Genomic DNA, 24,321 nt, shown 5'->3' on the forward strand with positions numbered 1-24,321 from the left:
TGCTAGCCTCATGCTTTGACTGACTTTGGGGCCCTCCTTAGGTCCTGCCCTACTCCCTGCTCCCCATGACTGAGGTGTACCTTGGTTTCAGCCCTGGCTGCTGACTGGTAGGAACAGCCAGTCTAAAGGAGCCCTGGCTTCCTGGAGGTTGAGACAAGATGGCCACCATCGGATAGCTACCGTGGGCCTCCAGGATGCCCGTTTTCTGCCAGGACTATAATGATAGTGAGATACTCCCTTCATTGGCTGGCCCGTATGCCTCCAATATGGGAGACTCGGCCTCCGAGTAAAACTCCTATGACCCCAACCTAAGTGATATGTTGTGCCTGCCCCCACCCTTCTGGCACTGTGGCTCACAGGTGTCCTGGTCTACTCTGTTTGTGAAGATAGAAACTGGCTGAGAAAGTGTCATGGCCAACCTCTACGCCTGGGATGGCAGTAGCAGGTTGGCCATTGTTGAGAGACGCACATGACACGTGAAAGGTGACACAGCACAGGTGACAACACAGCTTTCTGTTTTCTTTCATATACTCAAAAATCAGATGGGCAATGAATGACAGTGGATTTTTTTTGGGGGGGGGGAGAGGGAATGGCCACACTGTCACCTACATTATAGTGTGCATATGTTGCACCCATGTTATAATCCAAGGATGCTAAGAAAAGTAGAGAACGCAGAGGGAGGCAGAGCTGATCCCTGGGGACTGAGATGACTCGCAGCACCCACTGTCCTCTGTCACAGTCACTGGGACCTCACACGGTAATCACTCAGCCAGACACTGGTTGGCTCATCTGTCTGTTCACTCAGCATGGACCAGGAGACCAGAGGCAGTGTGGACCATGCAAACCACCACCACTAACTGGGACAACTGGGGCGGGAGCTGTTGAAGGAGGAAATCCCTTTATGAGGAAACTGAGGTCCACAGCGCTTGCATATTTCCCCCGCCACCCATTGACAACCCAGAACTCCAGTTCAGTGGCCTAAGCCTGAGTGGCTGGCCTTCTCTTCCCAACAGCACCTGTCTCCCCTCCAGAGAGTCTGCTTAACTCAAAGCAGCTTCATCGGCACTTGAGAGCTGGCCCACCAGCCAGTGCACACTCTGCTGGGGGTCTGTGTAACTTTCTGGATTTGCACTGTCCCCACAGACTCCAGTGTTGGGTGCTGTGTCCCCAGGTGCTGGTGCTGTTTGAGGAGGTTGTGGGCACCTTAGGAGGTAGGGGCTTGATGGGTCCCAAGTGGCCAGCCTTTGAAGGTTAGACCTGGTCCCAGATTCTCTGTCTCTGCTTCCCGCACACCGCACGGGTGAGCTGCTCTGTTGGGCCACACACTCATTACTGTGATGGACGGAAGCTCCAGGGACTGTCGGCCCAAAGATATTTCCCATCCCTCCAGCTACTTCACTTGTCACAGAGATAAAAGTGTAACGCATTGTGGTGGTTCACCTCAATTGTCAGCTTGATGGGAGTTAGTCACCATGGGAACAAACCTAGGCTTGTCTAAGAAGCTTTCTAGAGGTCTGTACCCTCAAACCGTGAGCTGAAATAAACCGTCTCTTCCTTACGTCTCTTCTGTCAGTTAATTGCCATGGTGCGGAGAACCTTCACAGCCTCTACGCACTTTAAAGAGAAAAATATGTCCACCAGGAGACCAGCTCCTGGGGTTTTCCATCACGCACTATTAGAAAGTGACTTTCAGCTGTAAACATACAGGGGCACTTTTACAAAGGATGGGAAACATGAAATAGTGCCGTTCTTTTTGCCTCATTCCGTGGCCCTGTTCAGAGGCCACGTGTCACGGCCCCGTGCCCGGCTTATTCACAGTCCCTTGACCCACGCTCTCTTTACAGCCATCATTACCAGGCTGCTTGTCTCTTTTGAGAGAGCCAATTTCATTAAGATTCAATAACATAAATTAAGTGAGTTAAAACTCGATGAGAGAAATTTAATCTGGCGTCTGGAAGGTGGAATGTGTTGCGGTGAACTAACTGAAAACAGAGCAGGCTACGGGCGCCTGGGCAGAGTGCTTCACAGAGGCTCGCTCTCTGGAGAGGCTGGCCCTGGCTGGTGTCTGTGAACTGGGACTTGGGGACGGTTCCTGCCTTTTGCTTCCTGATGTAGGGTCTCATTGGGTCTAAGCACTTTGTGCAAAAAGTAGGATTTGTGCTGTATACATGATTCCAGGCAGCTGCGTTCTGTCTAGAACGTGGATGTGTTGCAGACCTAATGTTTCTGTGGCTCGGCCTTGGGTGTCCCGTGGGCTCTCCTGGTGTGTCTCAGGCACTAGTTGTCCTATGTCCCTGGGGAAGGCTTTGGGTGCTCACACCAGGTCTTCCCTGGATGTCCCTACATGCACTTATACCTTGGCTAGTGTTGTAATCGATCAGAACCACGAATATGACTGGATGTCCAGGCCTGGGAATCCCAGTGAGTCATTGAAGCTGAGGCTGCCACCGCTGGATGTCATGGCCTGACCAGCAGCAGAATGGAACAGTGAGAAAGGACAGTAGAGCGCCAGCCAAGTCTCCACAGGCTGGCTCACCCTGGGTCATCCCTCCCTGAGTGTCTCTGCCAGAGGGGAGGTCCATTTCTTTGCTCTGCCAGATTCTGTGAGACAGAAGCTGCCAGGCTGGCGCCTCCTCTGCCCACCTGAGGCTGTCGCTGGGTGACAGCTTGACTCCCAGACTGTATTCCTCTGGGCTCTAAAGCTGCACGTGCTGCTTTCATAGGAAGCCTCGGTGACGAACAGATGCCCTATAAACCCCTCCGTTCCACAGCTAGGCCGAGCCCACGGCTCTTCTCTAAGCTACCGTTTCCTCAGACGCAGGAGTCTCGTTGCCTGTCACTCAAGTTAGAGACCTGAGAACTACACCAACCCTTTCCTGTTTTTACTCTCCCATTTCATCCACAGGCATGACCCACACAGCGACAGTCCACAGCTACCTCAAATGGACACCCGTAGGACAAAACAGGCAAGCAAGCAAACTCCACTTCCGGCCCTTCAAACAAAACTCTCACTGATTCCTATGAGACTTGAATTTACTAGAAGGCCAAGTGGGGGTTTCTTGGGTAACCTCTGCCTTTTTAGAGTTAGAAAACCCCAGCATTTCTGGTGGGGCCACAAGAAGGCTCCCCTGCCCTACCTTTGTCCAGCTGCTTCCCATGATGAGCACATAGTCCCCTGTAATCATGGACGGAAGTCAAAATCACCCGCAGGACTCAACCCTGCATACTGGGACAGGGCTCTGAGGGAGGGGACACATGTGAGCATACCTCACTCTAAGGCTTTACTCTTCTGTAGCTGATGTTTGGGGGATGAGGTTTCTGGGCTTCTATGACTCTGGTCTCTAAGAGGCTCCACGACAGCACGGCCCCAGAGACTGTATGGGCTGGGCAGGGCAGCCTCACCGACACCTGTGGCCTGGTAAGTGGAGTTCTGCAGACATTTACTAGGGTCTGTTCATGGTATGTACGTGTCTGTGTGCATGCACTGCTTCAAGTGAGGCAGTGGATAAGGCTTCTCCTGTCTCAGGCAGGGAGTTAGTTGCATGCTAAGCCTGGCTCCTCTGAGTGCCCACTGAGCAGCCCCCCAGGCTGCATTGGCTTTTGATAGGAGCCCAGCAGTGAAGGACTCCTGCCTAGAGCATCCACACAGGTCCCTGCCATCACTCTTACTGCCCCAGGCCCTTCACACTGCAGGTGGCAGAGGCTCACAGCAGCTTGGTTTGTCTCCAGCCCAGTTCTAGCAGAGCAAGGGCATCCCAGGTCACCATTGCTATGGAAACACCTGCACCACAACCATCAGCAGCCACCCCGGGGTTCCCAGCTCTTCAGCTGTTCACTCTGCCTCCTTGCTATCCTTCTAGAAGTGACCACCATTATCCTAACAGTCCATCATTCATTCATAAGTGACCCACCCACTCATTCATTCATTCATTCATTCAAAAGCATTCACTGAAACTTACTGTGAAGCAGGGACTCAGAGCTTTAATACACGGTCTCATTTAATCCTCACAACCCTAGTATAGCCCCACTTTTACAGAAGAGTGAATGAACTATAAGGTTCAGAGATGTTAGTAGCTGAGGCTAGGAAGCTAGGCATGGAGCTAGGAAGTCATGTTGTGGGGTTTCAGATGCAGACACCTGCCAATGGCTTCTCTAAAATACTCTGGGGACATGTCAGAAATTAATAAAATCACTCAAGTTTATGCCATAAGGGATAGATTTTGTGGTATCTTGATTTAAAAGAAAATCCAAAAAGGCAAATGTTTGGTTGGGATACTTGTCTGGCAGACAGAATTCAGTTGGCCCGTTGACCTGTTTTTCCAGGTAAAAGCCGGTTGACCACTCAGTGGCTCTGGAAACCTGACGACTGAGTGTGGACTCTGGATTCCTACAGTGACCTCTGACCTCCTCACGCATGCCTTTGTGTGTATGCACACTCCCTTCCTGTAATAAATAAGTGTACTAAATTAAAAAAAATACATTCTGGTTTTGTTTTGTTTTTTTCTTCTAAGAGAGGAAGACTCAGGGCAGGCGTCCTTCATCCTTGTAATCTTCCGCACTGCTGGGCAGGTTCTGGTCTGCTCTCAGGGGAGGGAAAGGGTGGTAGTCCTGGTGGCCTGCCTCAGGGTTAGAAGGGTCTAAGCCTGGGTAAGGAAGCATTGATGGTGTTGAATTCTGGGGTGGAGTGGACTTGAGGAGAGTTAGTTACACAGAGCTGCCGGCTTGCTTCCATCCCTGGCAATGCTGCTGAGCCAGGAGCATAGCAGGTCCTGTGGGGCTTGCTGTCCACCAAGCCTCTGGGTCCTCTCTGTGCATCTCTCGCTGCGGGTTGCTCCCTGACTTCCCATGTGCCAGCTGAGGTTCCTGCCTAGGCTTCGCAGGAGTGCCAGCGTAATCTCTCTTGTCACCTGCCTGGCTCCCATTCCAGCTGCCAGGGCTGGGGTTCCTGAGCCAGGTGGACTTGTCATCTGTGAGCCAGTGTTCCTTCCCTTCCCCCAACACCAGGGCTCTGCCCGCACTCAGCATCATTCCCAGCGACTCTGTGCCCACAGGGGCCGTGTTGCTATGGTGACTCTACTTCTGACAGTGTCCAGGGAGACGGCACCACCACGGAGCTGGAGCTACTTGCAGGACTTGCTGAAGCTGGCATTGAAGACTGGGAAAGTTCCAGAAAGGATCAAGGGTGGGAGATGGCATTGAATGTGGCTAGATTCAGCAGCAGCCTCTGTGTGTGTATATGCATGCGCATGGGTGTGGATTCTAATGGCCTCCCAGAGCAGAGGCATGGTTCCTCAGGGTGGCCCAACACTGGGGAACCAATGTTGGGTGGCCCAATGTTGATGTGGCTTCATGGTGAAGTGCTGTCATAGTCAGCCATGTGTGAGGAAACAGGACAGAGTGACACTGTGTGTGTGTGTGTGCATGTATGCATGTCTGCCACAAGTATGCAGTGTCCACGGAGGCCTGAAAAGGCCCAATGGATCTTTGAAACCGGAGAACAGGTGGGTGTGAGTCACCAGTGTGGGAATTGGGAATCGAACTCAGGATCTCTGCAGGGGCAGCCATGCTCTTAACAGCTGCACCATCACCTCAGCTCCTCCAATGATCCTCTCTCAGGACCCTGAAGACCGGCGCGCACCTGCCATTGGATCTTTATGTCTCTCTTTCTAATGTGACCACGTCGACTAAATTCCCTTCTCCTGCCTTTTACTATTTGGCTGCTTTAACTAGGTTCTTGAGGACAGGTGGTTGAACTTAGCTTTTGGGGGTGTAGACTATGACCCCAGGTTTGATAACAAAAGTGACACATTGTGATGTTTTCCTCTCCTCTCCTGTGTTGTCACTCTACTGCCTCACTTAACCCACATCTCTCCCTACCCAGCGGGAGAGGGCTGTTATGCCCATTTTACAGAGGACAAAAGTGAGGCTGAGTTTGAAGCTTTGGGCTCAGGATAGTCTTGGCCCCAATTCTCTTTTCTGTATCCTATTTTCTGCTCCCTGCTTGATCTGTGTGTGTGTGTGTGTGTGTGTATGTGTGTGTTGCCATTGAGGGTAGCCAGCAAGTCCAGAGATAGAACAGAGCCCATCTATTGACATCAATAGCACTCAGGAATAGCAGATGGAATGAGCCTTCTCACCCTCCCCTGGTATTTGGGTTCTGCTGTCAGGAATATCCAGTCCCTCATCTTGAGTGACAGAGGGAATTATTCTAGACATGACCCCAGTCATACATTCAGGCTGAACTGGTTCAATCCAGAGGAGGAGGCTTCTCCTGCAGTCACATGTGGGCTCCCCCCACACGTGTACCCACTACTGAGAAAGGAATTCTGGCCAAGAGAACTGCCATTTCCCCAGCCCGGAGCTCAGGCTCAGGTCGATTTGTAAAGCACGTCATGATTTATTCATGCTGCCTTTCCGGGCTTCCCAGGACGACCTTCCTCTCACACAAATGAGCGCGACTCCCAGAATAGAATGTCAGGCTTCATTAAGGAAAAAGCCCCAGTGTGGGGACAGCCTTTGCCTTGCTCCCCAGCTCCCCGGCCTGTCATTAGCACTTGGAGAATTCAGGTCAAATTCCAGAAAACCCCAGCTGGAAGTGCCTTGGAGGGTGGGGCGCAAGGGTGACGCACATGGAGGGCCCACCTTGGAGAGGAGGCTCTCCTGGAGGGCAGTTCTCAGGGTTCCTCTGCACCCAAGACTCAACTGCCCCACTAGAGGCATCCTGGAGGCAGTGCCAAGGAGCCAGCAGAGCCCCAGGAGGGACTGGGGCAGCCGCAGAACCAGGGGTACAGTTCTGCAGTGCACTTGGGGGACAGGCCTTTCATCCTCGTGGGATGCCAGTGAGGGGCTGGACAGCTGTGCAGCCTAGAGGTCGCCAGGAGAATCCCAGTACCAGGCTCATCATTGTTATCATCACGGTTCTTAAACTTGCAGAGGGGCTCCAAGCCTTTGCAGCTGAAGTTGAGGATGTTTTTGCTCTTTCCCAGGTACTTAGCGAGGTGCCTCAGGGCAGCACAGGACCCAGCTCCCCCCCCCCCCCCCCCCCCCGCCTGATGAGCTCAACATACACTAAGACAAAGTCCAGGAAGGGCAGGACACTGCTTATTCAGAAACAGTGGGGACTGGGCACTGCCATCTGGGGCTGCCTCACAGCCCTGGGAATACCTGTGATCCCCAAAAGCTTGATGTAGTGTGTGTGTGTGTTTATGCACATATTTTAGGATCCTCTCTTGGGTACCGTTCACTCCCCATGGCTGGGCAGTGGGCAACCTGAAGTTTTGGAGCAGTAGAAAGGGCCTGGAAAGGTGGCTTTGTAGAGGGCTTATGTTGCTCTCACATCCCAAGGAAGCAGCCACAAGGAAGGACTGCCCATCCATCATTCACCAAAACTGATGTTGTGAGCCTTCCCTCTAGCTATTTGAGGGATACAGCTGGCCCAGTGATTGCCCGTGTGTGTGTGTGTGTGTGTGTGTGTGTGTGTGTGTGTGTAAGGGGGGGTGCTGTTAAGAACTCATAGTTCACCCAGTTCTTTTGTTGTTGTTGGTTTTGTGAGAACTGAGCATGGTGACACATGACAGGGGAGGTAGAGACAGGAGGGTATCTGGGACTTTCTGGCTAACTGGTCTAGCCTAGCTGGCAAGCCTTGAGTCCTCCTGAGGAACAACACTCAGATTTGACCTCAGGCCTCTATATGCACCAGTACACACCTGCACATGCACACCTGCACATACACACCTGCACACACATCTGCACCAGTACACACCTGCACATACACGACTGCACACACACACCTGCAAATACATACCCGCACACACATCTCCACCAATACACACCTGCACACACACACTTGCACACACATACCTGCATATCCTTACATGCCCACCCCCTCTCGCACATTCACTCGCACATTTGTGTACACACATGCACACACTTTCTGTACAAAAAAACCACACATCTGCACATACACATATCTACCCAATCGCACATATACTCACATGTACATACTTACCCACACACACATCTGTGCACACACACACGAGTATACCTCTTACCTTCTATATGCACACATGCACAAACCTATGCACCAATGCACACATACACATTCACATGCCTTCCTTCACACACACACACACACACACACTTACAGGAGGAATGGTTTTAGGGAAAATACTTCATAACAGATTTCTGTGTTGAGCAGTAATGAAAATACTGGTTTGAAACATCCCTATCAGGTTCCCACACCAAGGCCAGCAGGTCAAAGGTGTGTCATCTCATATGCCCCAGTGACTGTAGGTACTAATGCTTTTGTTCCTGACAGAGGGTCAGTGTCGTCCTCTGCCTGTTCAGTATCCCACACCTCCCTCCTCCAGAGCTTTCTAGTTTTGGTCCTTCATCTGGCAGTGGCCTGTCTGTCACAGAGTCACCTCAGTGGTCCAGCCACTGTCCGTGCTCACTGCAGTCAGACACAGGCACTTCTGTCTGGGCTGTGCAGTTGTTGGTCTGATCTGGTTGTTTCTTGCTCATCCTGGTATGTCTCCACACAGCTGTGTCCGATGACAAGGCCACCGAGAGATCTTTATGTCACGCATGACTGGCACATACATGAGAGCTTACCGTGCAGAGTGTTTCAAAGGTCTTTTCTGAGACGAAGGATCCATCGAGGCCAAAGAGGAAGATGGATGCGTAGGACAGCATCCCACCCAGGATAATGAGGTTGTTCATGTAGGGGCTTGACATCTTGATCAGCCTGGTGGAAAGAGGCACTAGGTTACACAGTGTCTTCCAAACATGCTGGGTGAGCACTGCTGCCAAACTTTCAGGAATAAGGGAAACAGGGCCCCGAGCCGGTCCACTTCCAGGCTGATGATGCCCACTGCTTCTGTAGAGAACCTCAACAGCCGCATATTGTCCCACCTCCTTCCTCAAGCCTACTTATCAGTCCACCAGGGAGAGGTCACTTGCTGCAACAGCTTCAACGGCTTCATCTATTGGAATTTTCAGCTTACAGCATTTTGGGTTAGGGTCAGGAACAGGAGTCTAATTGAATGAGTGTAGTGAGGAGTGTGGTTCCCATACCATGCTCCCCTGCCCAACTTGGACACATCACAGAGCCCTGCTGGGTTGTTCAGAGACTGCTCGCCAGGTGGTAAGTGAGCCCCCTTAGAACACTCAGAAAGCTTCCCCCACCCCCGCACTGTTCCATGTGCAAAGGGGGAATGGGGTAGTGAATGTCTCCTAGTCACAACCCTTACACCAGGAGTTGGGCAACTGGGCCCTCACACCATTTTCTGTTCTTTCTCACCAGACCAGTGGAGGTATGTCTTTCACTCCCAAACATCCTCCAGGAATCTTGCTGTGGCCTCTAAGTGCCCAGCAAACCAAGTTTGAGCTTGCTGAGCTAAACCCCGAGAGGGTTAGAACTCTTAAGACTCAGCATATCTGGCTCCCCAGGCACAACTGGCTTGGAGCGGTTCCTTTTATAGACTGTAGCAATAGCCAGCTGCTCCCCAAACATTGTACTTGTATTCTGCAATTCTACGAATGATTCAAGCATAGGACTGGCGAGCTTCCTGGAGAGGGTGGTTGGCAAAATGGTGGGTAGGAAGAGAAATGGGAGGGAGATTGAGTTCCCACATTTTTGCAGATTTTTCAATGGCTGAGCCATCCGAATAAATCATTCTGGTAATTTCTCCAAGAGGCCACGAGGGGGAAGTTAAAGAATTAATCTAGTGAGGCAGTTTGCAGCTCTGACAGGATCTCCTTAGACATGCAGGAGGGCTGGACAGCACTGCGAAGCAACTGGATGCCTGAGCCTTAAGCCAAACGCTACCAGGTGCAACCCTCACTTAGGATTGGTTCCAGTGGCTGTGCAAATTGCAGGTGGCTAGGAAGAGACACCGGGTGAGTTGCATTTATTCTTCGGGAAATGGGTTTGACCTAAACAATTACTTAAATAAGCAAACAAACCCTCAGGGCTCAAAGGCTCCCAGCTCCTCCTTGGCAAGAAGAAAAAGGAACAACACCAGAGTAAAACCCATCCCCTGGAACTGCCCTTGTCCCTACCAGCGTGTGGGGAATGCAGTGCGGCTTCAGGGACAATGGCAAGGGCCCCATGTCCCCTGGGTGCATGTGAGGCTCCTCCGACACAGGTTTCTAACTTTGGTCCTGTCTCCCCCATGACAGAGCAAGAGTGGGTTCGGTGATTTCCTATGGAAACCGGCCAAGATGGCTGCCTGGTCAAGATCAAGGAGTGCTGGCCTGGCTACTGACAGCTGAGCACAATACCTCAGAGTGGGGACTTCCTGGGGAGAGCTGAGGACACTCAAAAGGCTGAGATAGAACCAAAAGGCTAGACCACTCATGGAAAACAGACCCCTGGTGACACTGGGAGTCATGGAAAGGGTCAAATGAGATGTGAGGGAGGGGCCTCCTGAACTGACATGGGTTGTCCCAATGGGGGGAGGGCACCTGTCACTGGAGACCTCACTAGGAAAGGACCACTTCCTTTCTACTAGCAGTGCCTAAAGGTGCTAGAAGTGGGCCTGAGAAGCTGGGGACTCTGGGGTCTTCTGTGTCGTTGTTCTTGAAGTAACTCAAGTTGATGAGCATGTCCAGAGCTCTAAGGTCCATGGGCTTGGGTCTATCACTTCCACTTTATTTAACCCAGTCCTCCAACAGTCCAGCTGCCCCTTACCGTGTGTGTGTGTGTGTGTGTGTGTGTGTGTGTGTGTGTGTGTGGTGTGCCCTACAGTATCTTAGCAACAAGGGCAGCATACTTCAGGAACCCACCCCCAAATATTCACTGTGCTCTAGGGGCTGGTCCACCGGAAAAGCCTGACATGCTGTGACCCCATTGGTGAAGCAAGGGGCTGGTCCACTGGAAAAGCACTCCTCCCAGCATAGGGCAGGGCTGCTTACTTTTGGTTCCGGTTCTTGATGTTGAAGAAGAGGAAGGCGCTGGCCATGATCATGCCGAGGATAGTGAGAGCTGACAGGATGCTATACAGTGGAAGCGAGATCTTCCGAAGCTGCTCTAGAATGATGGTCTTGTCCTTGGGTGGCTCCGACCCTGCAAGGTCAAGGAGAAGCCATTAGACCCTAGTGCTGTTATTCTCCAAGGACATTTTGCCTCTGTGTCCCTAATATCCTGCCAAATACAGCACATGTACCCCGCGTCAGGCTCATCTACCCACTGGGTGAGAGGATCTAGTGGCTGGCCAGTCTGCTCAGCAGGAGTCTGAGCCAGGACTTATTTCTTTCTCTAAATAGAATCAATAAGGGATCTGTGATGCATTTAACAGCCATTAGAAGACTAGAATTTGATTTGGTCTAATTACGCTGTTGAAAAACCATCACCATTTATCCCCAAAGGTAACCATGGCTGGGAATGCAGAGGTACCGCTGGGTGCTACTGGGCGGGGTTGTGGCGAAGAACTTGGCACGATCCTCAAGGACTCTGCTTCTACCTGAACATGATAAATGATCTTGCTCACCAGGGCAGACACCCCGCCTGTCAATTCTAGGGTGACAGATATGTGCTCTGGCTGCAGATTCTCAGCCTCAAGGTCACATTATCACAAAAGCTCTTTGGTTTTTTTGTTTCCTAAGACTGGGTAACTGTGGGAGGTGGAAGCTACCTCCCCTTCACACAGAGCCGGGGCCAGGCTGAAGCTGTGGGGTTCCGTTTCTCTCTGTGCCTGCCAGGCTGCCTGGCTCATTCTTCAAGGGCACCAGGAACTCAAGGGGTGGGGACTGAGAGACTCAGAACAAATGTGTCTTCCTGCACCGTTGCCGGTTTGTACAGGTTGGTCTGGGATGACGGAGGCAGGAGCTCCCCTGACCCTGCCTTCCTGAAAATTTTCTCCTTTTATGGGCTCAGGTCACGTGTTTGCTGTGGAATTAGGAACTGTCAAGTCCTTCCTCTTCAGTGGGCCGAAGGAAAATTGGCTAGATGCAGGGGAGTGGCCAAGACCAGAGTCCTGCTGGGGATTCTGCTGACCTTAGTTATGCCTCCATTTGCAACGCCAGGGAACAGGCAGGAAGCAGTGGGGTGGAGAACAAGCCCCTTCACTCAGCCTGGAACCCTGTGCTTACAAGTTCAAATGTGTTCAGAAAACAGCCAATGGGGACAGCAGGGATCTTCATCCACGAGACCGAGAAAAACTCTTTCCTAAAGGATCTAGGGTGCTTCCAGAGTGTAAAACCTTGAAGGGGGGTGGGGGTGGGGTGGGCATTGATTCACAAGAAGAGAAGTCCAAGGCAGACAGAGATAGGCGGATAGCATTTTCCACTTGCAGAAGTTGGAGCTTCATAGCCACTAACTTCCTTTTTATATCGCCCCTCCCCCCATGAGTTTTATTTCCATTCATTCCTCACTCACTCATCCATCCACCACTGATAATCAGGTTCCGTCAGTCAGGCCTGATGCTCCACATCAAGGATGCATAATGAGGAAGATACAGTCTCTGCCCTCAGGGGTGGGGAGCTTGCAGATAGCCTCAGGGAAAGAGCAGAGCAATGTGAGGCAACCCCAATTTCTGAGTGCTGTCTACAGGATGATGTGGAGACGAGAGAGATGAAAGACACAGGCTCTAATGTATGGACACTTAGCTCATCTATACACTATAAATAAGTTATAAATACTAGACCCTTCTCACTTGACTCATCCATCACCCTTATAGGTGGTGGGCTGAACAGTCTTCCAGGTGTTTTGTGGCTTCTTGAGGAGGTAAATGGACAGCTGGCAGGACTTGGACCCAGATCTGCCTGACTCTAACTCTTGGGCAAACAGTCCCTGGGGATGCAGCCCAGAGGGAGGCTAGCCTTAGGTGAATGCTAGCCCGAGTACCTGGCAGGCAGTAGAGAACAGCTCTGGGGCTGGAGTCAGGAGATGCTCTCTGGGGTGGGGTTGGAGGGTGAGAAGAATGGTTGCCTGTCCCCAGAAAGAAGACGATGATGATGATGATGATGATGGCTGCCTGGGGCACAGCACAGGGCAGGCACCAAGATATTCCAACATTAGAGGAGCAGAAGCAGTTTGATTTGTGAGAGTCGATGTAGAACTGCAGAGAGAGCCCTTTCATGGAGACCTTGGGGCCTCAGTACAGAGCAAGGCTCTTCTCTGGACACAGGCACCACAGAGAAAACTTGGCTTGCTATGTGTCTTTTTTTTTTTTTTTTAAATGCTTGACTCTTTCACTCTTATTTTCTCCAGTGCTGGGCCAGCATGCTACCAGGAGCTCAGTACCCAGAATCCTTATTCCAACTGCTCCCTCCCACCCCCATTACCCAAGTACAGGAGCAGGCAGGCACTGCATGGATCAGGACTCTGAAGTTTGGGGTGGGCTGAGTCCTTCAGTGGCTATGTGGCTTTGGGGCGACTCCATTTCTGAGCTGTTTTCTTAAATGCCTGCTCACTTTCAGTGGGTGTGTGAACTATAACACGCCACTGCACGCTTGGTGGGGACTTCCTCAGGCGGGGAGGGGAGGCTGACTGACAGTGGAGGCCACACACAGGAGACACCCGTGGATGCTAACTGAATCTCTACAACACTCCAGAAGCCAAGGTCTACAGATCCAGTGCACAGATGGAAAGGACCAAGTCCATAAAAGAACTCTGTCTGGCACAGAAAAACTCCTGATGACCCAGTGTGATCTAAGACAAACTGCCCAGGTGCCACAGACTTCCAGTTCCTCCATTGCTATCCAGAGGCTAGGCTGTCCATCCGCTCTACCTACCCATGCATTCATCCGTGCTTGTGTGCATTCATCTGGTTATTCTCCCATAAATTCCTCATCCATATCCTCATGCATGCATCTGTCCATCTACCCATGCATGCATATTACATGCGTTCATCTATGCATCCAGTTACTTACGTATCCACACATCTATCCATTTACCCATATATAGCCGCCTATCTTCCCATTGACATGTCCAACTCATTTCCAGGCTCTCATCTGTCCTACTCATATACCCAGCCGCCATTAACCAACCTTTTCATTTATCCATCCGTCCATTCATCCAGCAACCACACATTCATACATATCCATCCACTTATCCACGTACCTACCTCCTCGCCCATACATCTGTGTATACATTTACCTTAGGCGTTCACTTAATGCTTTAGCTTTTCCACCAGATGTCATCAAGTCTTCAACCCTGGCTGACATCAGGAATTTAGAGTGAAATTGGACTCAGAAAGGGGATCACGGTCCCTTTCAATGTAAAGTGATGGTGGTCATGGGAGACCAGCAGTAAATAGAAGGGAGTAATTAACTCTTAGATACCACAGGTTCACCCCAGGAGTTGGACCCTACAAAGCCAAAGGCTCTGAGCATCTCCCATGTGGGATGACTATCAGGAAGCCCGTAAGCCTTACCCTGGAACCTTATGGTGTCGTTGATGATCTCCAGTGTGTCAGCCACAGCGTTGTACTCGCCGACCTTCACCTCTCTGCTGTCTATGGAGAACAAGAGACAGTTGTTGGTCAGCTGAGGCTCCCAGGCTTGGGACTGGGGGCTCTCATGGGCCCCAGCTCTACTCTCCGAGATTTCTCTTCCTTTCACACCTTCTCCAGCTAGGATCACAAGCTTGTAGCTGGCCTGGGTCGGAACCTCAGCAGGGTGTCCATCCTCTTCTGAACACCCCAAGGACGGGAACCCCATTTTCTCCAATTAAACTCTGCCTGATCCTTCCTCCTTCCTGCTTAATGGGTAGAACTCTCCCATCCGACTTTCCCTTGCTTGATTGGCTTTACCTCAGGGTAGCGTGGACTATTTCTGACTCTGCTTCAGGACAATGCAGGAGGCCACTCCCTTAGTGCCAGCCCCCAGATCCCCTGGACATTATTTCTCTTGGGCTGCACCCATAGTCTCTTGGAGTCCTTGGTGAGTGAGGACCCTGAAGTGTTTAGGGGTGACTCCATCAGCTGAAGGTAGTTGGGATCATGTCTTCCTTCCTACTGGACAAGATTACCCTGACAATGAGGTAGAACTGGGGTGGTCCAGAAGCCACAGTGCTCTGTTGTGTCATACCAAGCCCTTGTTTCTCTGTATGCCTGTGGTCTCCTGCTTCATTGGTGAATTCTGTATGCCTTCCTCCTCTCCCTCACTGTTTCTTGGCTTTAGTTCACTGTCTTTGCTGTTGTCAGAAATAAAGATGGCGATGACTGGCTTAGGAAGGCGGCAAGAAGAAGATGTCCTTTTCCCAAGTAACACAGGGCACTGGGTGATAAGTGGGAGTGAATAGGAGGCGTGTGGGGATGAGATAGTCACCCAGGATTCGGGTATGGATGACAAGGGCCTTAGGCTGCTGGTTTATGAGTGCGGAGTGCAGGGAGGGGTCACATACTGGAGAGATGTCTTGAGGCTGAGATCACCTAGATGAAGACACCCTTGGGTCTAAAGCCCAGGCCAAAGGTGAGATAGGGCCATCTACATGGAAGCCGAGGAGAGTCTCATCCTGGAAGACAGATATGAGACCCTAGGAAAAGCCCACCATGCAGCATTGGGGAACATCTACCTCTAGCAACAGGTGGAAAGCAAAGGAACTGGGGAAGAGACGCCAGATGCCATCAGTAGACGCATCAGAGCATCCTGGGAAAGCGGCAATGTGACCATGGAGCTGGGCAGAGATCTCCCATGCCACTGAGAGACTCATACAAGCAGTCCCTTCAGTTAGGGCTGTGGATTTCATGTCTGGCAGATGCAGGTGAGCAGAGGCGGGGTCACACAAAAGGGGCAGGTAGCTGGGTATATGGGTGTACAGAGTGGAGCCACCAGGCAGAGCAGGCCTTGCAAGGAAGGGGGAAGGCAGGCAGGTATTTCAGAGTCCTGAGGCAGGTCTTGTGGTTTGATACAGTTTGAGTCTATCGCTAGAGGTTTGTGCACTAGAAGCTCGGTTCCTGTGTGGCAGCGTTGAGGTGGTGGGAGGCATTTAGGTCATTAGTGTCCCTTTCTAATGAAAGGACATTCTAAAGGGTGTGGTTTCTTCCTGTGAGAGTGAGTTGAAGGAATGGTCACCTGCTGCATGGTGTGCCAAGCAGGCCTCTTTTCATTGGGAGAATAACTGGCCCCAGGTATTTTACTACAGTAAAAGAAAATGACCAACAGTGGCTAGGTCAGTGTGTGGGTGTGTAAAGGGCTCTTAGTGCTATTCCACTGACAATTAAACCAAGTCCGGAGTTGACCATGGCTTTGCTGAAGGCTCCAGCAGCACTAGGAGCAGAGCTCAGTTCCAACCCTGGACTTTTCTCATGGCCCACAGGGATCCCTTGATGGGATCCCTGAGTGACAGCTCTGTGTAACTACTTCTGTGGCTCACCACCAGAGAAGCATGTCTTACTGCTCCAAGGACTACCAAAGTGCTTGTAGGTCCCCAGTGCCTCCAGCTGGACCGAGTTTGCAGAGGTATAGAAGCCCTGCTCATACCTTGTAAGCAGACTAGGGAGTCTCTTAGGCTGTACTTCTGCCTGCTTCCTAGACTTCAGGGAAAGGGGACTATAGAAGTCATGGGTGTGGGCAGGGCACGCTATGTAGGTGGCTGCTGCTTGCTTGGGTCACCCAGGTCTTAGATATCACATTAACACACTCAGTCAGGGGCCTCCAGCATCTCTGCTCTCACATTTTGAAGTCCCCAGCCTCACAGGCTTCCCAATCAGCTCCCATCCCTAGTAGGACAAGGAGGAGGAGGAGGAAGAAGAGGAGGAGGAAGAGGAGGAGGAGGAGGCCCTGACTTATTTATTCAGCTCAGGGAGGCAGCACATGAAATATGCAGGCCGATAGGAACAAATCATCAGGATCCAGGAAGTGGCGCCACAGGGACCCCATGGTGCCCAGAGCCGCACAGCCGGCCCCTCAGACTCACCCACCCCACTCTATGCACTGTCTCATGGCACTGAAATAATATTCAACTTCCCACAAAGAACATAATCACCATAATTTCTCCCAGGAGATAATACTCAAAGGCTCCAGGAGCTAGCTAGTTTCTGCATTTAGTGCTTAGAGACCATGACCTAACTCCCCTGTCCAGGGAGGAGAGAGAGGCCTCAGGCAGACGATGGAAGGGCTTAAAATTGTGTGGGGACAGTGGCCAAGGAGCACCTGACAGGGCCACCCTGCTCTTGCTTCAGGGCACTTCTCCTGCTCAAGCTGAGCACAGCAGCCTATCACCTGCCTGTTTCCTGAATACTAATTTGCATACTGAGGCCAGCTCAGGGGACCAAACCATCTATATATTTTCCATAGGCAGTACAAAGTCAAAGTTATTCCTACACCATTCACACAGGCAGTTTGGGACGCCTTTGATTTCACAGAGATGTTACACTAAGTCCCTGGGTTGCATCACAGCCTTCATTCACTCAACTAATATTGTCAGGCACCTGCAGTGGGCCAGACTTGGTGTTGGGAGCTGGAGTCACAAAGGTGTAAAACATACAGTAGACTCTGAAGTGGTGGTGTGTGCCTGCTGTCTCAGCACTAGGGATGCTGAAATGAGAGACTTGCAAGTTTGGGGCCTCTGCTACATAAGAGCGTGTCCCAGCAGCAGCAGCAGCAGCAGCAGCAGCAGCAGCAGCAGCAGCAGCAGCTCCAAGGTTGGCAGATACAGCCTTGCTAAGCATGTGAAAGGCTCTGGATTTGATCTCCAGAATGGCAAATAAATAAACAATAAATAAATAAACAAATAAACAAACAAATAATTTTTATTTTAAAATCACAACTGTGAGCTTTCAGAGTTGCTGTGAGCAGCACATATCGTGAGGGTCTCTCTAGTGACTTAACTAACGGCAAATGATAGAGAAGAAGAGAGTGGGCCTCTTGCTCTGTCCTCAGACAGTCCGAGTACTCTCTTACTTCAATGGATGTCTCCATTTTTCATGGTAGCTCTCCCCTGCCTCTACTTCCCCAACCAAGTTTTTATTTTATTTTATTGTATCAACACAGTCCCACTAGATCACAAGACTGGCTTTCCCAGGCTGGCCTGGAATTTGTGGTCCCCCTGGTTCAGGCTGTCTAGCAGCTGGGATTACAGGTATGTACAAGGCGCATGCTCCGTTCTGTTCTTCTGGCCTTCCTGACCAGGTTAACAGCCTGACGTGTAGCCAGCACTTCTTTTAAAATCTTTTATCTGTTATTATTAGTGCAAGATGCATCTGTCTCTGTCTCTGCTTCTCTCTCTCTCTCTCTCTCTCTCTCTCTCTCTCTCTCTCTCTCTCTCATGTGTGTGTGTGTGTGTGTGTGTGTGTGTGTGTGTATACAGTTGTTGTTAGGAGTAGGTTCTTTCCTTCCACAATGGGTTTTGGGGACCAAATTCAGGTTGTCAGTGCAGTAATGGCCACTGAGTGATTTTACCCGCTGAGCCATCTTGCTGGCCCAGTACTTCCAAGTTTTAAGCCTGCGTCTCCACTCTAAAATCATGTGGTAATTCTATGAATTCACACTGGGCCTTATAAACTATAGCTCATGGACCAGGACATCTGTGTACATCCTGAAAGGAAGACTGTTCCCGAGGGAGTAGAGGCCATCACAATAGCTGTCACCAGCTGCTGCCTTGTCCCCAGGCTCTGCTGTGGATCAGCTCTTGGAGTGACTTTCCCCCTTCTCTGGGCCTTTCTTTCTCCAGCTGCTATGAGTGGCTTTATTGGTTCTCAGCCTTGGTGGGGATTTAGAGAGCTGGGACTACTGGAACGTTCAGATGCCTGGGTACCAGCTGATTCATCTTAGAACCCCAGAGGTTAAGAGGAGGGTCCTGAGGGCTCGTTATTTCTACAAGCTTCCCAAGCTGACCCTAACATGGGGATGGAGTGGAGCTCCACTGGCCACAACAGATTTTCAATGTGGACAATTTCTGGTTCTGAGAGGCTAAAAATATTATGGAACTCAGAGTCCCATTTTCACAGAATAATCCTAGTTTTCCCTTATTCTCTCTTTAAAAGGCACATTTCCTCCTCAAACTTTGCATTTGGGTACCTAGAGAAAAATAGATCCTATGGTGACAATTTGTACGCTGAAAAAATGTCCAGTCTGAAAATATTCCCTGGCTGTGGGCCCAAGAATGTCCAGGAGACAGTTTGGGCCAAGGTTTTATCTGGGAATGATATTGCCAGCCTTCTGCTCTTGCTGGCTCTCTGGTCTGTATGTGACATGGGCTCTGTCTCATCCCCCAAATACCCATCCTTCCTTGACTCTGGTTTGAAGGGAACAACCTTATGTGTTAAAGTTAACTTATTGGCCTGCTAGAGTGTTGAATCCCTGCAATCCCAGAACTTAGGAGGTGGAGCCGGGAGGACCACAAGTTTGATGTGGGCTAAAGGCCAGGCTGCAAAGTGAGTTTCCAAGAGCCTGAGCTGTGGAGATTGTGTCAGAAGCAAAAACAATGCAAAAGAAAACAAGACCGAGCCATCCAAAAGCCTGAGAAACACACATCAGAGAAGCCTTAAGTGGGGCAGGGGGAAGTTAATGCATATCTGAACTGAAAAGCTCTGCTCTATGGGACTTAACGTTTACAGAGCAGAGGCAGACTGGGAGACACTTTTGAAGCGGAAGGCTTCAAAACGTACATACAGGTTCAATATGTAAGAGCATTAGCGACTTGTACATAACCGGGAAATGGTGACCTCAAAATCAAACTGGCCAGGGGGTCAGACTACCAGTTAACAAATGGCTCAAGCCACCGCATGACTTAGTTTATTCTTTTAGACTGCAGGTGACGAGGGAGAGGAGAGGGAAAAAAAGGGAGAGAGAGGAAGAGAAGAAGGGTAGGGGGTATATGGGGAGGGAAGGAGGGAAGGAGAGAGATATCGGGGGAATACCACAGGTGGGAGGGAGGGACCTTGGCATCCCTGACTAGGGGAAATGGAAGCAATGCAGTCCCTGGGAAGAGAAATGTGGCAGGATCCACAGGCTTAATGTTCACGCACTTCCCAGCCCAACAGCCTGCAGAGGCCCCAGTGGAACCCACAAGGACATGGGTATAAGGGCCTTGTTATTCATCAGGAGACAGGGTTTGAGACAAGCTGTGCCTGTCACTGGGGAGCAACTGTGGGATGGATGTATCCATGGAGACCGGAGGGAGAAACTCCGGCCAAGATGATCTCCCAGCAATGAAGCAAGAGGCATGTCCAAAACGTAGCATGCTAAGTGTAAAACAACAGCAACCACCAAGGCAGAGAAAACCAAAAAGCCACCCGATCCAGTGCCACAGAGGCAGCTCCACAGTATACGCACGCAAAATGCCAACCCACACTTGGGGAGGACACGGAAATCCAACATTCCCACTGAGCAATGAGCATGTGGCTCATTCATTGGGTGTGGGGATAAGTGAGGGGAATAGGGGATGAACAAGCCAAAAGGTCTTTCCTTGAGACAGTGGCATCAATATCCTGTCAAATGAGGAGTGTGAGGCAAGACCAGCTACACTTCCGGTCAATGTAGAGAATGGCTAGGGGAGAAGGTACCACCAGCTGACATGGCCCTTCTCTACGCCAGTCACTGAGCAAGACACTCGACACTATCATGCCCTGAATACTCAGTCACTTTCAAAGCAAGGGGCAAGGTTCTCCTTCATAACACTATAAATATAAATATGTATATATATACACACACACACACACACACACACACATATATATATATATATGGAGAGAGAGAGAGAGAGAGCAGAGCTCTAAAATGAAATTTCAGAGTGATTAAGCTACTCTGCCTGGCAAGTACCGATGCTTTTCACATGAGGGGGATGAGCTCCCCGTTGCTGGAGGCATTCAAGCAGAGGCATGGAGAGTCAGGGCTCCTGTAATACAGAGTCTGCTACTCTATGGAGTACAATGTCTACTAAGTAATTCTGTCTCCTGGACCTCCTTACTTGAGGGCATTCCCCCTGGATGGTGGATGGCGAGGGCTAGCAGGTCTTCAGGCTGGGAACAACACCCTGGTCCCAACAAGCCCACCTTCATCAGTGTCATTCTGTGCCTGCTGACCCACAGCCCTGCTACAGTGGGCTAAAGTTTTGGGGACTCCATCTCTAGTCTTAAAAAGCCAGTGTTTGAGTCCACTGAGGCAGCCTTTCAGACCCTGGCTCATGGAGGGCACTGCAGTGTGTCAGGAAACAGGAAAGGACATTTAAAAAGCAGCCTCAGGAGTCTCTCTAATCAGGGCCAAACTGTCCTAAAAGTTCCCTAGTAGGTTCTGGGAAGTGTCTTCCCGCTGTTATGGACACTGACATTTGGCCAGAGAGATTGTGAAGTCCCCAGGGCCAGACACTGTATCTTACTCAACTTGTGCTTCCCTGGAGGGCTCAGCAAAGCAGCAGGCAGATGAAGGGAGAAACGGTTTCAGCTTCTCTTCCGTGGGGGTGATTAGGGTATGCATGGAGAGGCGGAGCCTCCACCTCGGGAGGTACATTCTGAATGACAATTATGGCATTAAAAGCCTGCAAGACCCCGGTCCCTTCAGATCAGGTGTGCAGACACCAGCCCCGGAGGCTGTCCTTTATATCTCAAGGAAGCCACTATCAGTCAGCCTCACAAACAGGCCTAATGAAGGCAGGCTGCCGGGAGCAGATGCTGGGCTTTCTATGAGAGCGCCAAACAAGGCCTAATCACGCACGCTCTGCTCGGCTTCCTCCCTGCTACAGAGTCCCAGTGCTGTTTAGAAGAGGCAGTCACAGGGAATCTTTTTTTCTCTTAAAGGGAAAGAAGAAGCTACTCCTCCAATATTCATCTCCATCCACACAGGGCTCAGGAGACGGCAGAGTGGATGGGGGAGGAGCAGGGAACAGGTAGACTCGGAACTGGGCATGACCAGGATGGGTGGCAAGGCTGCCCCTGCCTCCACCTGCCATCCAGGGTGCGGAGCTTACTGCCCACCAGAGAAGGGCGGATACACATAAGCTATGTGGAGGAGGTCCAAGGATCTAGTGATGGGGGCATGGCCTTTGGGGCAGGGAGGGACCAGGGCCAGTACAGGGACATGAATGGACAGTAGGTTTCTATGTGGGCAGCCGAGGAGGGTATGTCCTCTAGGGATACAAATCAGCATTCTTTGGAGGTATTTCTTCCAGAGTGAAGGATGCTGGCTATTTGCACCTATGCGTTATCATGGCTCTGGGTTGATCCCAGCAATGGAAGCATTAACCTACTGGTCCCGCACCTGCTGCCTGACTTGATGTGGGCAGGATCACAAACCTGACTTATGTTGGCGGGCAGCTCGGGCTGCCCTGTGAGTTTGGCGATGCTAAGCCCGCAGTTGCTGGAGTTGATGTCTAAACTTAACATATGAAAAAGAGCAGGGTAATAAAGTCAGCAGGCACCCTGCGATCAAGTAATCCATATTTTACAAAGCTCCAGGTGATATAATTTGAGAACTTAGAACATGACAAAAGGATTTAGTTGCTATCGTTCGAAGAACAAGCATATTTGCTAGGATGCTTACTTTGCTCAGCCAATAAAGAAGACTCAACAAATGGGAAAATAATTACATTTGCCTATGATAACACCTTTTGTGCCTGCCAGGGAGCTGACGTGTGTTTCAATTACTCGCCAAGGGAGGATGAATGAATAAACTACACACTCCCATTAGGAGGGGGCAGCCGGAGATGCACCTCTCTAGATTGATCAGGTGCCTGGTGGGGTCCGCTCAAATGGATCTGAAGAGCTTGCCTCAATTCTGGCTTCCTCTGGAATGACTCTTGGATCTATTCAAAGCAAAGGCCTCCTTCTCTCGTCAAGAAGCCAAGAAGCAGTACTCTTACAAACGGTCCCTCCAGTGGGGCAGGCTAACCACAATTATAACAACCACACTGAGCCAAACTGAGGCAACTCTCCCAGGGAGTGTCCAGCTCTGCCCATATCCGCTCCCCCTTTATGCTCTGAGGACTATGACAAGTCACCATCCTTCTCTGATCTGTTTTCATGATACATGGAACGTGGTAGGGGTGGTTTCTGAGCTCCACCTTCACTCTAGCAACAGTAGCAGAAACCCCACTAAATGTACTAGTTCCTACAGAACAGTATGTGTTTAGGGTGTGTGTGTGTGTGTGTTTGTGTAGTGAGTAGGGTGGGGAGGCTGTGGAGGTTGTACTAAGGCGACACACCAGACCGATATGATGGTAGGGCTTTGTAAGGGTCCTCCTCCATCAAACTGTTAGCTTTGAAATGGTGAGGGTACTGATGAAAGAGAGTGGAAAGACACTGAGAACTGTGAAATGTTCTTGTAGGTGCAGTGGCTATGTCTGGAAGAGTCTTCCAGAAGAGATGCACACTGAAGTATTTATATACGGAAATGAGCTAATGCCTCAGATGGTTTTACAATAGCTACCAAAAAGTGGGTTGGATAGGGGTTTGTGGGGGTGAGCCAAGATAACGTAAGACTGACAAAATGCAGGCGATGGCTTACACTGGGCGATGGAGAGAGAGGTAGGGGTCATTACGTTGGTCTGTGGTCAAATCCCGGAATGATGCAAGCGTCTCGGCATAGTGCTATTGACTTACCCACATTTCCTTTCTTACAAATCTAGGAGTCACATGGGGGTCAGGTAGGCTTGGGGAGCTGGGCATTTGAGAAACAATTTTCCACACAGCTGTAACCCGTGTTCTCATGGGGAAGTGGTTCCTATCGACTCTTGTTTTATCTGGAATCTCATATCAGATTTCCATCTCTTCTGATGCCTTTTATTGCAGAAACACAACATCCCTGAATATAAATGCCGTCAGCTGGAAAGAATAAGCGTCCAGAAGCCTACCTTGAAATTGAGTAAATTTAATGGTTCCCATTCTCTCCCCGTTCCGGAACACAACTTGACCCTAAAAACAAAACAACACAAACGAGAACAAAAGAGAGATGTTACATTAGCCCAGTGAAATCGGAAACAGCACGGTGTGCTTATTAATATTGGAGAAAAATTGGCTTCCTTAAAGGCAGACACCAAAGTCAAACTCATTACTTACACATTAGTTGTGACTTTATCTGCTTAATATTCAAGAGGCACAAAATCAATAATGAAGCTATCACATGTGTATTAAAGCCGAGATAGCATTGTCATTAGCACAGTGATTATGAAATGCCCATGTGGCTTATGTTATCAAGGGATGGAGACAGAGGTGAGGCTTTTAATTGTTGGTCCTGTGCCCACTATAGGGTTTCCCTGAGGCTATCTGGCTGGAGAACCATCAGGGTGTTGGGAAGCAGGGCTTCCTCCCTCCCTCCCTCCCTCCCTCCCTCCCTCCCTTCCTCTTCCTTCTTTCCTTCTTTCCTTCTTTCCTTCTTTCCTTCTTTCCTTCTTTCCTTCTTTCCTTCTTTCCTTCTTTCCTTCTTTCCTTCTTTCCTTCT

At 50.4% G+C, this 24,321-nt stretch overlaps 1 protein-coding gene across 1 annotated transcript in view; it reads right to left on the minus strand.

Annotated features, from left to right (window-relative positions):
* Gabbr2 (gamma-aminobutyric acid type B receptor subunit 2) overlaps positions 1-24,321 on the minus strand; it is a 328,989-nt gene that overhangs the window by 61,916 nt on the left and 242,752 nt on the right. The window contains exons 8-11 of the mRNA XM_021159700.2: positions 23,735-23,795; positions 14,379-14,459; positions 10,918-11,068; positions 8,614-8,746 (exon numbers count right to left, since the gene is read on the minus strand). Of these exons, the coding sequence (XP_021015359.1) occupies positions 8,614-8,746; positions 10,918-11,068; positions 14,379-14,459; positions 23,735-23,795 (426 nt within the window). The remainder of the gene's footprint in view (positions 1-8,613; positions 8,747-10,917; positions 11,069-14,378; positions 14,460-23,734; positions 23,796-24,321) is intronic.

The sequence above is a fragment of the Mus caroli genome, chromosome 4 (assembly GCF_900094665.2).
Source record: "Mus caroli chromosome 4, CAROLI_EIJ_v1.1, whole genome shotgun sequence".
NCBI lineage: Eukaryota > Metazoa > Chordata > Mammalia > Rodentia > Muridae > Mus > Mus caroli.